Source organism: Desmodus rotundus, chromosome 2 (genome assembly GCF_022682495.2).
Source record: "Desmodus rotundus isolate HL8 chromosome 2, HLdesRot8A.1, whole genome shotgun sequence".
Taxonomy (NCBI): Eukaryota; Metazoa; Chordata; class Mammalia; order Chiroptera; family Phyllostomidae; genus Desmodus; species Desmodus rotundus.
The window spans coordinates 181,853,641-181,868,899 of NC_071388.1; the positions used below are offsets into that span (position 1 = coordinate 181,853,641).

Here is a 15,259-nt window from a genome sequence, read left to right on the forward strand (position 1 = left end):
TTTCTCATTAGAAATATCTCATGATTGGAAAATAGCAGAAAGAAGAAATACAGAAGAAAAATAGGCAGGATTTGTTTAAAATAAACCTAAAATGAACAAGACTATAAAACAAAACAACAGTTCATTACCAACTTAAATCCAGTAATCACTCTTTGAATTATTTCTATTTTATATTAGGTTAGAAGTGGCAAAATATAGCATTTCGCACATAATAATAAGAAATATGCCCCTGGTTAGAATGGCTCAGTGGATTGAGCATCAGACTGTGAACCAAAGGGTCGCCAGTTCAATTCCCATTCAGGGCACATGCCCGGGTTGCGGGCCAGGTCCCCAATAGGGGCGCACTAGGGGCAACCACACATTGATGTTTCTCTCCCTCTCTTCCTCTCTCCCTTCTCCTCTCTCTAAAAATAAATAAATAAAATTTAAAAAAAAGAAATATGCCTTCCTTGAGATAAGCTTTTTTATCCAGTATCTTAAAACCACTTTATTCATTCGACAATCATTCATCGACTATAATATGCCAAGGACTGTGAAATATTCATTTTCTCTTATATAAGGTGCTTCTAAATGTTAGAGAAAATTGTGTCTTGTGTTTAACCATAAAATTAAATACACAGTGAATGCAGAAACAAACACTTAAAAATAATATGCAATATTAGCCAAATATGTTTGGCCATGTTTGTTTTTTTAAAGAGTAAAAGTAACAGCAGTATTATATTAAACATTATGAAACAAAATTAATGGCCCAACAATATTTTTAAATGTAATTGGTTTGATAACAATACAGAAAAAGAGGTTAGCATTCACTATTTAATTAAAAGAATACTGTATCTGAATGATGAAATCCTAAAGAAGAAAATATTATGGTCTACTTCTTAAGGAAACATAGGTATGAAATGTTAGGGTAAAGGAAAAATTCTACATTCTCAAATTCAAAGTTGCGGGGAGTAATGCTAATTGTACCATCTGGGAGGGATTTTAAATAGTATTGCCATAAGTGATTCCATAAATCATTGTTTATTTCTTAAAACTGGGCTGTACATAGGAGGATAGAACAAGAAAGTATAGCTATAATTTTGCATGATGTAATTTCATACAATGCAAACCACTGCCTGCCTGCCAAGTATCTCAACATGAAGCCATGGGCAACAACATTAATTTTCCTTATATTTCAATAGCTCCTTATACTTTTGCATAATAGATCCATATAATATAGAAAAGAGAATTTCTATTCAAATATAGAAAAAGATTTAACACTCAAAAATATAATAACGACCATTCACAGACTATAGATAACAAATATTGCCACAGAATCTGAGACCCATCTGCAGCCCAAAGCAATAACCATATCCATCAATACCTTCACCCCCAAACACTCTCAAACAGACATTTAAAACAGGAAAGCAACCAGAAAGCTATTCACAAAAGCACTTTTTTTGTGTCCAATTTTAGGACACAACTTTTTCACATTTTTTTCTGAAAATAAGATGTGACTATCAGAAAGGAGTAGTGGGTAGTGACGTAGTTATCATTGTTCACACATGTGCAAACCTTGCCAAATATATCATAATAAATCACAGAACTTTCAAAGAGGAAATGGTGAGACTAAATTCTGCACTGGGAGGAGCTATCAGTTACATGCCAAATATCTCTCTGTCAAAAATCTTCAGTGGAGCCCTCACTGGTGTGGCTCAGTGAGTTGAGTGATGGTCTGTGAACAAAAGGATTGCTGGTTCGATTCCCAGTCAGGGCACACACCTGGGCTGCGGACTTGGTCTCCAGCTGGGGGAATGAGGGAGGCAACGACACAGTGCTGTTGCTCTCCCTTTCTTTCTCCCTCCCTTCCCCTCTCTCTGGAAATAAATAAATACAATCTTTAAAAAAAAACTTCCAGTGGACCTTTAAGAGAAGCTTTTTCAATCTAGCAACATGTAATTCAAATAGGAAAATACAAACTATAAAGTTAGAAAGTATGAGTGAAACCAGATGGTTTTCAAAATGTCAGTTCTAAAAAGTAATAGAAGTTATATTGAAGAGTATGGATTATGGAAATTAGTATGTCAACATAATGACATGCATAATTGCTTATGGGCAAAAATGATTTCAAAGAATCGTTTCTAAGTTTAGATTCCAACAGCGAAGGCTTATATGCCAACTTTGTGACATAAGAAAGAAAAAGTTGCATGATTATATAGATAAATGCACACCATGATCATTTTGTAAAAACAAAAATGTATACATTAATATAGCCTTACTATTTCCCCTCAAAGGGAGGTATTAATTAATCATGGTTTTTAATCAAGAAAATGTATTAGTATATGATAGGAGCTTGAGAAGAGGAATAAGAGAAACTCTTATTTCACAGCCATTCACTACTCTCACAGCGTTCAGAGAAAAAAGATAACTATAAAAGAATACTGCAGTACTCAACAGCTCTAAACGTACACAGATCCTCACATCCTATGCTCTATAGCACCCAAAAAGAAAACGGATTTTTCTGGTCCTCTGCCTAGATATTAGGTCCTACCTGTGTGTTTTTGTGTATGTGTTTGATTTTTGTTTCTGGGGTTTATTGTATTTTGGATGAAAGACAGATGTAGAGTCAATTTTCAAACTATAGCTCAAAGGTTCATAAATCTGACAATAAATACAATCAATTACCTGAAGAGCTCAATAACAATACTGATTCCTACTCCCTGTTCTCAAATACTAAGTTAGCAGATCTTAGGTTGGGCCCAAGAATCAATGTTTTTCAAAATTATTTCAGGTGATTCTTATGTAACTTGAGTTTGGAAGTCCCTAATAATCCCTAATTTAGAAAACTTTTTTTCTGTGAATCAGGATGGTTTCCATAATATCACTGATTATTAGAATGCTTTTCTGATTCATAAAAATGAAAAACTGATGAATATATCATCAGAGAATACCATTTTCTATACATACTTTTTCATTACCAAATACTAAACATTAACTAGTCTTAATGTAAAATAAGATATAACTCGTACAGGTTTATTCAGGATTAGTCATACATACCACATCCCCAAAAGGCACTAAATTTGCTGTTTCAGGTGTTATTTTCAGTTCATTACTTTCAGACCCTTTAAGAGTTTTTCTCAGCATCTACAATGTAAGTAAATTAAGACTTTAGAAGGCAAAGAAGAACATAACTAAAAGTTTACTTCAATTTTCTGAGTATCTAGTAAGTATTAGGTATTACATTAGGAAGTGGGATGTTAATATGACTAGAAAACTCATCCCTACCCTCAACAAGTTTATCAATACATTAGCAGAGAAACAAATCAGAGAAGTGCATAGTAGCATAAACAAGGAGTTCTTGCTAAATAAAAAAAAAAAAGACCATTATTATGACATCCCAGTTAATCCGATGTGGACTAGATACTGTATCCTACAAATGTAGTGATTCTACTTGCAAATTATCCCAGTATTCCTTCAGTTATCAGTCAAGGAAGGAACTGGAATTTAATCCTTTGTAATAGTGCACCTGAATGAAACAATGAACAGATGGTTTGGGGGTTTTAGTTGTTAGTGGACTGTTATTTAACTTTGTTCTAAGGGCTCTAGTCATTACACACAATGGTTAGCTTTTAAAAACTGTGAGACCTTTTAATATACATTTTAAAAGTAAGGGGAAAGGGGGGTGGAGGGGAGAGGCAAAGGGAGTAAGGAAAAATTGCCTATAAAAAACATAACTTAAGCCCTGGCTGGTGTGGCTCAGTGGACTGGGCGCAGGCTGAGAACCAAAGGGTCACTGGTTCGATTCCCAATCGGGGCACAGGCCAGTTCCCCAGTGGGGGCCATGTGAGAGGCAATCACACATCGATGTTTCTCTCCCTCTCTTTTTCCCTCCCTTCCCCTCTCTCTAAAAATAAATAAATAAAATCTTTAAAAAATAAATATATAACTTAAAAGTTGCCATTTGCGAAATCACGGATGGATCTTGAAAAAAATCACGCTAAGTGAAATAAGTCAGACAGAAAAAGTTAAGAATCATATGATTTCACTCGTGTGGGACACAAAACTGAAAGCAACAAATGAACAAGGAAAATGAACTCACAGACAGACAACTATGGTGATCAGAGGGAAGAGGGATAGGGGGTAGTAAAGGATAAAGGGAGTCAAATATATGGTGATGAAAGAATATTTGACTTTGAGGTAAGCATACAATATACAGATGATGTATCACAGAATTGTACACTTGAAACCTAGATAATCTTATTAACCAATGTCACTCCAATAAATTTAATTTTAAAAATCCAACTTGAAAAAAAGTATATTTACCCCAACCTTTGCTGAACTTAATTAATATGACCTTATTTATAAACATTAACTTCCCCAAAATCTTTGTTGTTATGTCTTTCAAGAATCACCGTTTGATTTTTAAATTATATGAGAAATCCTTAGTTACACTGAAATTTTTGTTTTAAAGTATATAATACCTTAGTTGTATTGAAAAATTTGTTTTATGTATTTTGGATCATTTTGTCATTGGTGCATCTAACTGGCTTAATATGTTTTATATCCAGGGTGGGGCAAAAGTAAGTTTACAGTTGTTCATATAGAAAATAACACAATAATTAATAATAACACATGAATAAATTGTTTTGCATACTTAAAACTTTAAATCTCCTTTTATCCCACCCTGTATATGATTTAATTTGTACTTTAAGATAACTGAGTGACAATTACTATACTGTCACAAAAATATCAATCTGTGGTACATTACATGTATATTTAATGTGGAACCTCATGCTTTCTAAAGTTTTGATAACCTTATTATGGGCGTCTACGTTGAATGTGCTTTTATTACTTTTTTGAATGCGCATCTTCTTAACAAACTCAAATTAAGAAAAAAAACTTTAAAATACTGATGCTCAATTTATCCTTAACAAACTGGCAAAAACTCCACCTTCCCCCTCATTTTACTACCTTTTTACTTTTCCTTCCTCACCTGAGAAAAGAGCTCTTCAATGAGAGCAATATGAGCAAACCAATTATTTGCCAAAATTCTATTAGAACTTTGAACAAAAGGTCTAGAAATCAGTCTCATATCCTTCTGACACCACCTAGAATTTCCCCTGAACCTAAGAATTCTGATTTTAGTTAATTCTGCTATCATCTCTTTCACATTTGGCCACACCCTGAATAGAAGTCCCTTGGCACGTCTATTAAAAAGTCCATATACTCACTCACACTGTTTTGCACTTCTTTCCCAATCACCTTTTTTACCCACTCTTCTCCATCCCACAGTTTTCTTTGGAAACCTCTGGCCTACATGCTTACCTTTCCCTAGGAAATTCCTACTTCCTAACCCTAATGGATACCTCACTATCCTTACATTGTGCATCATTTATAACCATTTGCCTGGCATTGTGCTGATTCTGGCTTGAAGTGTTCCTGTCCTTAAGAAATTCAGTCTAGTGTTGAAGACAAGCAGGTGGAAAAACAATTATAGTTTCACCATAAGAAAATTAATTGCTGAGAAGAGAGAGTTTTGTCTTTACTCTTTCCTTGCCCAACCCAGATCTTCTACATGGGAAAAATAGTAACTGATTTGATTAGCCAGATCTTGCCATTCATTGTGCAAGCTAAAGGTACATGGAGTTATTAACTCTAAAAAAAGATTTGTTTTAATCCTCTTTTTTTCCTGCCTAAGCTCAAGAGCAATGGATTCTTTTCACCCTCTGTGGTTTTCTGTCCCCCCAAAATAAGGACACTCACAGGAAGGCCCAAGGATTATCCCCTAGAGTAGCAAGAGAAAATATTAGAATTTAGCAGTTTTCTTTAACAAGTATGCATAGTATACTTGTTTTTACAAGTATAACCTGTTTTAACGTGTAGTTAAAACTACAAGTTTTATCAAGTAAGAAAGTATGCATATACAGCTGACTCTAAGCAGTATACAAATAATCTGAAGAAAAGTGTGAGTTTCATGCTCAGAGGGCTTCATATGAGTGCCCTCATGCTTTCAGGGTATTGTGTTTGCTAGTTAGCTGGACTGACCAATTATATGACCTTAAGTAGTAGACCATTTAGTCTACTTTATAAGTAGATGAGAATTGACCAGAAAAAATTTCATGGAGTCCTGGCTGGTATAGCTCAGTGGATTGAGTGCAGGCTGTGAACCAGTGTCGCCGGTTCAATTCCCAGTCAGGACACATGCCTGGGTTGCAGGCCACGTCCCCAGTGGGGCCACGTGAGACTCAACCACACATTGATATTTCTCTCTCTTTCTCCCTCCCTTCCCCTCTCTCTAAAAATAAGTAACGAAAAATTTTTTTTAATTTCATGGAAAAGCATTCTTAAAAGTTGGCAAACATAAAGATGTATCATGCTAACAGGTGTGAGGTATGTAGTTTTGATTTGCATTTCTCTAATAGCTAGTGAAGTTGAGCATCTTTTCCTGTATCTGTTGGCCATTTGTATGTCTTCTTGGGAGAAGTGTTTGTTCAGGTCCTCTAACCATTTTTCAATTGGATTGTTTGTTTGTTTGGTGTTGAGTTGTATGAGTTCTTTATATATTTTGGATATTAACCCCTTGTCAGAGCTGTTTTTTGCTAACATCTTTTCCTATTTGGTGGGTTGCCTTTTTGTTTGTTGGCAGTTTCTTTTGCTGTGCAGAAGCTTTTTAGTTTGAAATAGTCCTCTTACTTATTTTTGCTTTTACTTCCCTTATCATAAGTACATAGGTACTAACCTATGTTTTCTTTTATGTAATTTTTTGTTTCAGATCTTATATTTAGGTCTTTGATCCATTTTGAATTGTTTGTACACAGGGACAAACTGTAATCTAGTTCCATTCTTTTGCATGTGGCTCTCTGATTTTCTCAGCAGCATTTATTGAAGAGGCTTTCTTTCCTCCATTGTGTGTTTTTGACTCCTTTGCAAAAAATTATTTGACCATATACATGTGGTTTTATGTCTGGACTCTCAATCTGTTCTACTGCTCTGTCCGTTTTTCTGCCAATACCATGCTGTTTTGACTATTGTTGCTCTGTAGTATAACTTGAAGCCAGGCAGTGTGATACCTCCAGCATCATTCTTTTTTCTCAGGATTGCTTTGGCTACTTATGGTATTTTGTGATTCCATGCAAATCTGATGGGTTTTGGGTTCTATTTCTTTTTTTTAAATGTCATTTGAATTTTGATGGGGACTGTGTTAAATCTGTATATTGCTTTGCATATATGGACGTTTTAACTATGTTGATTCTTCCAATCCATGAACTTGAAATATCTCTCCATTTCAATGTATCTTTTCAATCTCTTTTAATAATGCTTTGCAGTTTTCAGAATACAGATATCTTCACATCCTTTGTTAAGTTTATTCCTGAATATTTTATTTTTGTTGCAATTGTAAAAGGAATTGTTTCTTTCATTTCTTTTTCTGAAATTTCATTATTAGTATATAGAGATGCAGTGGATTTTTGAACATTGATTTTGTCTCATACAACTTTACTGTTTATTGTTCCTAATAGTGTTTTGGTGGAGTCTTTAGGATTTTCTATATAAAGGATCATGTCATCCAAAAAAAGTGACACTTTTACTTCTTCATTCCAATTCAACAAGACAAGTAAAAACAAATGTTGGAGAGGTTGTGAAGAAAAGGAACAGCTGCTGTTCTGGTACAGCTGCTATGGAAGCCAGTGTGTAGGTTCCTCAAAAAATTAAGAATAGAGTTACCATATGACCCAACAATCCCTTCTCTGGGTACCAACCCCCAAAATTTGAAAACATTTATTCACAAAGATATAATACACCCCGATGGTCATTGCAGTGTAATTCATGGTGCCCAAGACATGAAGACAACAAAAATGTACTTTGATAGAGGACAAGATAAAGAAGATGTGGTACATATATACAATGGAATACTACTCAGCCATAAAAAAGATGAAATCCTGACATTTGCAGCAACATGAATAGTCCTTGAGAATATCATGCTAAGCAAAATGCTGGTCAGAAAAATCTAAGAACCCTATGATTTCACTTATACATAAGATATAAAACTGCAATTCACACAGACACAGACAACAGTACGGTGGTTACCAGAGGAAAGAGGGTGGGGGGTAGTAAAGGATAAATGGAGCCAAACATATGGTGACAGAAGATGACTTAACTTTGGGTGGTGGGCACACAGTGCAATATGCATAACATGTATCACAGAAATGTATACTTGAAACCTATATAATCTTATTAACCAATGTCATCCCAATACATTTAATAAAAAAAAGATGTATCGTGCATTTTGCTTCTAACAAAAACAAATGTTCCAAATTTGCTAACCTTTTCTGTGATAACAAATGGCTGTCAGTAGTATGTAAACCAGCAAATGCTTTTAAATATATATTCCTTAATCTCTCCTTTCAGAGTAAGGTGATGGCATTTTAATGGATGTGAAAATAACCATCTTTTTAAGGGAACTCTCATGCACTGTTGGTGGGAATGCAGGTTGGTGTAGCTACTAGGGAAATCAGTACAGAGTTTCCTCAGAAAATTAAAAATGGATCTGTCTTATGACTCACTGATTCCACTTCTGGATATATATCCAAACAAACCCAAAACACTAATTTGAAAGAATATATGCACCTGTATGTTTATTGCACCATTATTTACAATAGCCAAGATATGGAAGCATTCCAAATGCCCACTGATAGATGAGTGCATAAAAAAAAAGGTGGTACATATATACAATAAAGTATTACTCAGCCATAAAAATAGAGTGAAATCTCACCATTTGCAACATCATGGATAGACCTAGAGCGTATTATGCTAAGTGAAATAAGTCAGAGAAAGACAAATACGACTTCATTTACATGTGGAATCTAAAGAACAAAATTAATGAACAAACAAAATTGAAACAGACTCATAGATACAGAGAACAGACTGATGGTTGCCAGAGGGAGGGGGGTTGGAGGACTGGATGAAAAAGGTGAAGGGATTGAGAAGCACAAATTGGTAGTTACAAAACAGTCACAGGGATGTGAAGTACAGCACAGGACATACAGTCAACAACACTGTAATAATGTATGGTGCCAGCTGGGCACTGGAAATATTGGGGGAACACTGCAAAGTAAGTGATTGTCTAACCACTATGCTGTATACCTGAAACCAATTCAAAATAACATTGAATGTTATTGTAATTGAAATTTGTAATTGAAAAAATAAATTTTAAATTAAAAAAAGAGAAAAAACATATCTTTGCAATAAACTTGTGTTAAGGTGGTAAAATTTTGAAAACGATTGGAAATACTTCCATCTAATGTTATTTTATGTGTATGCAAATGTGTTATAACTAGAAACTCATGCTTTTACACATAAAAAACTTAGAAACAATTTTCTTATTTGTTAAAAAATCTCACAAATGAAAGTTTCAGCAAGTTAAGAGACCATTTTTCCTTTTAAATATAGAAATGCAATGCCTTCCAATTAGTTTGCCAGAACTAATTAATCAGAAAAGATGATACCTTACTGATAAAATCTGAATTTAAAAGTTTGCAAAACAGAACAGAAATGACAAATAAGTATTGTGATTTACTAAGCACAACCAAGATGCACCTCTTCCATTTTGGAATTGCAAATCTTTGATAGTATTTTTTTCCAAATATAACAGCACTAAGAACAAATACTGGAGTAAGTGTGCCTTAGAACCAGAACCTCAAATCACTACATCACAAAGTACTAAATCAAGCTTTTCAAATATAGAGATCCTTGATGAGTTTCTACCACTAATAAACAAAATGAAATTAAAAATCATTTTTAGAAACATTTACTTTTTATAATTGAATGAATTTCTATTTTTTAATATTTTTTGTCGTTCAGTTACAGTTATCCCACCTTTTTCCCCATTGCTCTCCCCTGCCCCATCCAACCCCCACTCTCACAGTCAATCCCCTCTCATTGTGCCCATGAGTCCTCTATTCATGTTCCTTGACTTGCCCCTACCCCTTCATTCCCTTGTTATCCCCCTTCCCCTACCCTCTGGTCACTGTCAGTTTGTTCTTAATTTCATTGTCTCTGGTTCTATTTTGCTCACTTGTTTGTTTTGTTGATTAAGTTCCACTTATGGGTGAGTTCATGTGGTATTTGACTTTCACAGCCTGGCTTATTTCACTTAGCATAATGCTCTCCAGTTCCATCCATGCTGTCACGAAGGGTAGAAGCTCCTTCTTTCTGCTGTGTAGTATTCCAGTGTGTAAATGTACCACAGTTTTTTGATCCACTCATTTACTGATGGGCACTTAGGCTGTTCCCAGCACTTGGCTATTGTAAATAATGCTTCTATGAACATTGGGGTGCATAGGTTCTTTTGAATTGGTGATTCAGGATTCTTAGGGTATAAGCCCAGCAATGGGATAGCTAGATCAAAAGGTAGCAACATCTTCAGTTTTTTGAGGAAATTCCATCCTGTTTTCCACAGTATTTCTTATTTTTAATTTTGTATGTTGTACAATTTATACAGTAAATTTCAGTATGTTATGTAATGTGTAAATAAATGTACAAACATTGGTGATAATGCTCACATGATTTTTACTGCCAAGATTGTGCAATGAAAGAAATTTGGAGACCATTGATACAGAGTCTCATCTGTGTTCCTATAATTATGTCTCACTGTCCTAAATCTGCCTTTTCTGGAGGCTTTAAGCTGCCAGTTGCCATGCATACGCCCACCTGGGCACAGTCTGTTCAGAATGAAGGAGGTTCACCATCTCCATTTGACAGCCTAATAGTTTTCAGTTTAGACTCATTACCAGAAAGCCTTGGATAAAGCTGAGACTTACTTCCTCATCTGATTGCCCCCTTTCTCACAAATACTGACGGTCACAACCCTGGAGCTAAAGAGGAACAAGGGGTAAGATTCCAGTAGCAAGCCCCATTCAGAATGCCCATGAACTATCTCAGAAACACAAGGCAAATAAGGGGGTTGGGGAGAGAGTGTTAGGGAAAGAGATGATGATACTTCAAGTGGGTTTGAAGAAGTAAAAAATTAAGAAGTAGGAGAGGAGCCTAAACAGAAGAAACAAGTGTAAAAGCATAAAGAAGCAAGTTACAGTTTATATTGTATATTATGTTATATTGATGTAATATAAAGAAATTGATAAACAGACCAGTGGAATAGATAGAAAGCCCAGGAAAAAATATATACATATGATAACGTAGTGTAAAGGTGACATCTCCAGTCATTAGGGCAAAGATGGATTTTTTTTTTAAATGATGTTAGGACATTTATTTGGAAAAAGAAAAGAACCCCAGGTACTGAAAACAAGGGTGACTAAAGTGTCTGGAGTTCAGCGCTTTAGCCACATAAATGAAATCCCGATGAAGATGAGGACAGCAGCTAACACTTGTGGACTCTACTTTGTGCTCTGCATTGTTAAGCACTTTATATCATTATCTCCTTTGGTTCTTCAGATAACTCTGTAGGTAAGGTAGGCAGTTACTGTATTCATTTAACAGTTAATAAAACGAGGCTCTGACACGTTAAATAATTGTCAAAATCTTTCTCAGGTATTACCACCTCCCAATTTCGGACAGGTCTCCCTCCCTCCCATTTGCCTGCGCTGACCCCTTTGTCCTTCCCTGTCCCTCTAGGTGGTCGGGTAGGGGACAGGCTCCCCTGGGGGGTGCAGGGGGGGCACTCACATCCATCAGGCACTGCCCTGTGTCCTCCTTGGCCTGGTCCCCCAGCAGGACCGTGGTATGGCCGACTCCTGGAAGTTACCAACTTAAGAAAACTCCGACCCTCTGATGTGCGTGGTTTCCAGGAAAGTATGGGAACTCCTCTGAAGGTGCGGGCTGTGAGCAAGGAGTGGACACGCCCGCCGTGGTTATCAGCCGTGTTGGAAACCCTAGTCTTCTGTCGGGGAGGATCCTTCCCTTCATCCTCTGCCCGGAGGGTCTGTGCCTAACTGACGGCTGGCTACTGCGCAGGCGCAGCCCTCTCACGTCTTTTCCCGCGCTCTCCCCGCCCCCGCCTCCAACCCCCACGCACCCGCGCACAACACTGCGTGACGCGCACGTGTAGGTCCCGCTCCTGTCCCGGCTCACTTTGGGAGCGTACGAGTGTAGCGACCTGGGAGGGTCATTTCAGTTTCCCTTACTGGTGGGCCGCCAGGCTGCTCAAGCATGGTGATCAATCAACCGGTTCGATTTCTAGTCGGCCTGTAACCCAGCCTAGGCCCTCCCCCTGCACCAGTGCTTTCTGGGAGACTTACAATGTCAATCGCTACTTCCTTACACTGTCCCTCAATGAATCTCCAGGAAATTATGCTGAGTAGAAAAAGCTAATTTCGAAAGATTACACTATGATTCAATTTATAATTACAGTACTTTATCCTAGATTCTTCAACTCCCATACCTGTCTTCTGACTAGATTATAAGCTTCTAGAAGGCAGGTACCATGTTTTACTTTTTTTTGTTTTTGTCTTCACACAGACCTAGCAATGTGACCAAGCGTAAGTCATCTATTTCAATCCAAGCTTTGTGTTTCATAATAGATTGCAAAGAGGCCAGAGGCCCCAAATGCCAGCTAGTCTACTTGGCTATACCACAATCACCTGGGGTATCTTTCTAAAGGTAGGTTTTCAGGAATCACCTCAGATCCGTTGAATCTGAATCTCTGGGGATGGGGCCCAGGAGCCTATATATGTTTTGTTCTGCTTGGGGGGAGGTACATATTAATTACTGAACACTATTTTGCACCCTAAAAAAATTAACACACTAGGGATCTTGTCTGTTGATACCTAAGAAGCTCTTCTAAGTACATCGCTCTACCCATACTTTATGAGAGGAGAAAGATGAGGAAAATGATGATTTTGAGCCAATCATGGAAATATACATTAGCAATGAACTTCTTCCAACTTTCCCCATCGTCATAGCCAAAGGTTTTTTGATAGCCACTACTGGATTTTCCCTGATGAAAATTTATGCAGATCCACCAGCAACTCAGGAGATTTAAAATTCAAATCATACTGCCAAGACTTGAAAAACTCAAAGGCAACTATGCCTCCACTAGTTACAATATTATCAATGTAGCCAGCTTTCCCAATGGCATTCACAGCAGCTCCAGAGCTTCTCTTTTCTAAAGTGTTGGGAGCAAAACCCCATTCAACCCTATATTAATTTTCTATTGCTGCCACAACAAATTACCACAAATAGCAGCTTAAACAATACACATTTGCTATCTTATGGTTCTGTGTGTCAAAAATCTGACACCAGTCTAACCAGGCTGAAACTAAGGTGTCAGCAGGGCTGAATTCCTTTCTGGGAGTCCTAGGGGAAGGTCTGTTTCCTTGCTTTCAGGATGTTAGCAGAATTTAGTTCCTTAAAGATGTAGGATGGAGCTCATATCCATTTCCTTGCTGGCTGTCAGCCAAAGGCTGTTCTCAGCTTCTAGAGGTCACCCGCACTCCTTGGCTTGTGGCCCCCTCCCCTTTCTTCAAAGCAATCAACATCACAACTGACCCTTCTTTCATCATATGACAATGGAAGTTTGTTTTTAAGAACTCATGTGATTACACTGGGCCCACCATACAATACAGAATAATCTCCCTATTTCAAGGTTTACAACCTTAATCACATCTGCAAAATCCCTTTTGCTATGTAAGGTTTCAGGAATTGGAACATGGACAGTTTGGGAAGACATTATTCTGCCTACCACAACCCCCCCACCTTGGTTTTCTCGTATTTCTCCTTGATGACGTTGTCCAGGTGTGGCAAGCCTCAGGTCTAATGAGCATGGCTTCCCTGAAGTCTGCTGACAAGGGGCATCATGAACTCCTGCACCGCCAGCTTGCTGCCAGCATGAAGACCATCGCTGATCAGTGAAAGCTGGAACTGGCAGGATGCCAGTGGATTCACAGTTCTGTGACAGTAGGGGAAATTCCCTTTTCAGCAACTCCGGCCTTATAGACAGCAAAACACTCCTACTATGCTGCTTACACCAAACTCAGACCTATTCTCAGAGCCATCCCTCTCTATCATCAATTTCTCAACCCTCTTCTTTGCTAAAACATTTAGCTGCTTGCTACTCAGGGCTGGCCCAATAGTTTTATTGATGCACTCCAGAGCCTTTGAGACACCTTTCCCATAGATCCCATAGAGTCATACTATTATCTTCAGTTCTAGGGTTTCATACCAGTTGAGGCCCACTGGATACAGCTCTGAAGAGACCTTTTCCAGGGCAGGACCCACATCAAGACTGAATTTCAAGAACCAAAGATCTGACAAAGAGCTTGAGAATAGGCACAGTGAATTTCTACTCATATTTCTTGTCATGTAAAAACAGAGGCAGAGGCAGGGGTTCTACAAAAGTCAATTGAGTGTCAGCTCAACAAGTTCACTTGGCCTTCCTTTATTTCCCTGAGCTCTTAGGCTACTCGGCTTCTCTTTTGCTATATTGTGTTTTTAAAGCTCCCTAAATGATTCTGATGTGCAACCAGCTATGGGAACCACTGATACAGGTTTTAAGGGAAGTAAACTTTTTCAGTTAAAAGACTCTTCAAATGAAAAGGATAACATTTTCTTTTTATTAGCCATAAAGTGAAGCACCTTTCAAACTAAATTATATCACATTATACTTATTACATGATACACAACCATTAATCCATTTCAAAAAAGACAAATTTCATATTTCAATTAATTCAGAAAGGAGACATCAAAAACAAATAATGAAAGTCTTTTTTTCCCTTCTTCCCTATTCCCTAAATTTATGTTTAAACCTGATACATCTTTTGTAACATTAAAGTTATGTCTTTTTCTGTATTAGTGCTTTTTAAGTTAATGATTATAAATGCACTTAATTTGAGAGAACAGGAAATAAACACTTTTACCTACTGGTTTCTAGCTCATTATCTCTTGTGTCATTAAGATAATAATGCTATTGAAATAAATGGATATAAGTTACAGATACAATTTCAACATTTTCCATAATTTGCTAATTTTTTCAGTATTATATAATCAAAAAGTCAATTCCAAATACACCTGTACATATTTTACAAAAATACATTTAAAAGCAAGAATGAGAAAAATTCTAAATACTGGGTAATTATTCCTCTGAAGGTGAGCTGGTATTAGGAAGAGGCTTTGATTCCTTTATCTTTATCAAGATATTCTTCCACATCAGAGGAGAACATCAACTCTGAAAGAGGAAATGAACAGATCATATTTAACATGGTTTCCCAGTACCTCAGAAAAAGATTTTTAGTTTAATTATAAACAGTCCTTTAAAATATTGACATATATA

The 15,259-nt window shown here is 36.8% G+C and overlaps 2 protein-coding genes across 6 annotated transcripts in view; both read right to left on the reverse strand.

The window, feature by feature from the left end:
• C2CD6 (C2 calcium dependent domain containing 6) overlaps positions 1-11,905 on the reverse strand; it is a 78,572-nt gene extending 66,667 nt beyond the window's left edge. The window contains exons 1-2 of the mRNA XM_045198128.2: positions 11,659-11,905; positions 3,037-3,123 (exon numbers count right to left, since the gene is read on the reverse strand). Of these exons, the coding sequence (XP_045054063.2) occupies positions 3,037-3,123; positions 11,659-11,664 (93 nt within the window). The 5' untranslated portion in view covers positions 11,665-11,905. The remainder of the gene's footprint in view (positions 1-3,036; positions 3,124-11,658) is intronic.
• Positions 11,906-14,529: 2,624 nt separating this feature from the next.
• LOC112308045 (transmembrane protein 237) overlaps positions 14,530-15,259 on the reverse strand; it is a 42,396-nt gene continuing 41,666 nt past the window's right edge. For all 5 annotated transcript variants that reach the window (XR_008426203.1, XM_045198280.2, XM_053918941.1 and 2 more), the window contains one exon: positions 14,530-15,154. Coding sequence is in view for 4 of the 5 variants with exons in the window: in XM_045198280.2 (XP_045054215.2) it covers positions 15,087-15,154 (68 nt within the window). In the remaining variant the exon portion in view is untranslated. The remainder of the gene's footprint in view (positions 15,155-15,259) is intronic.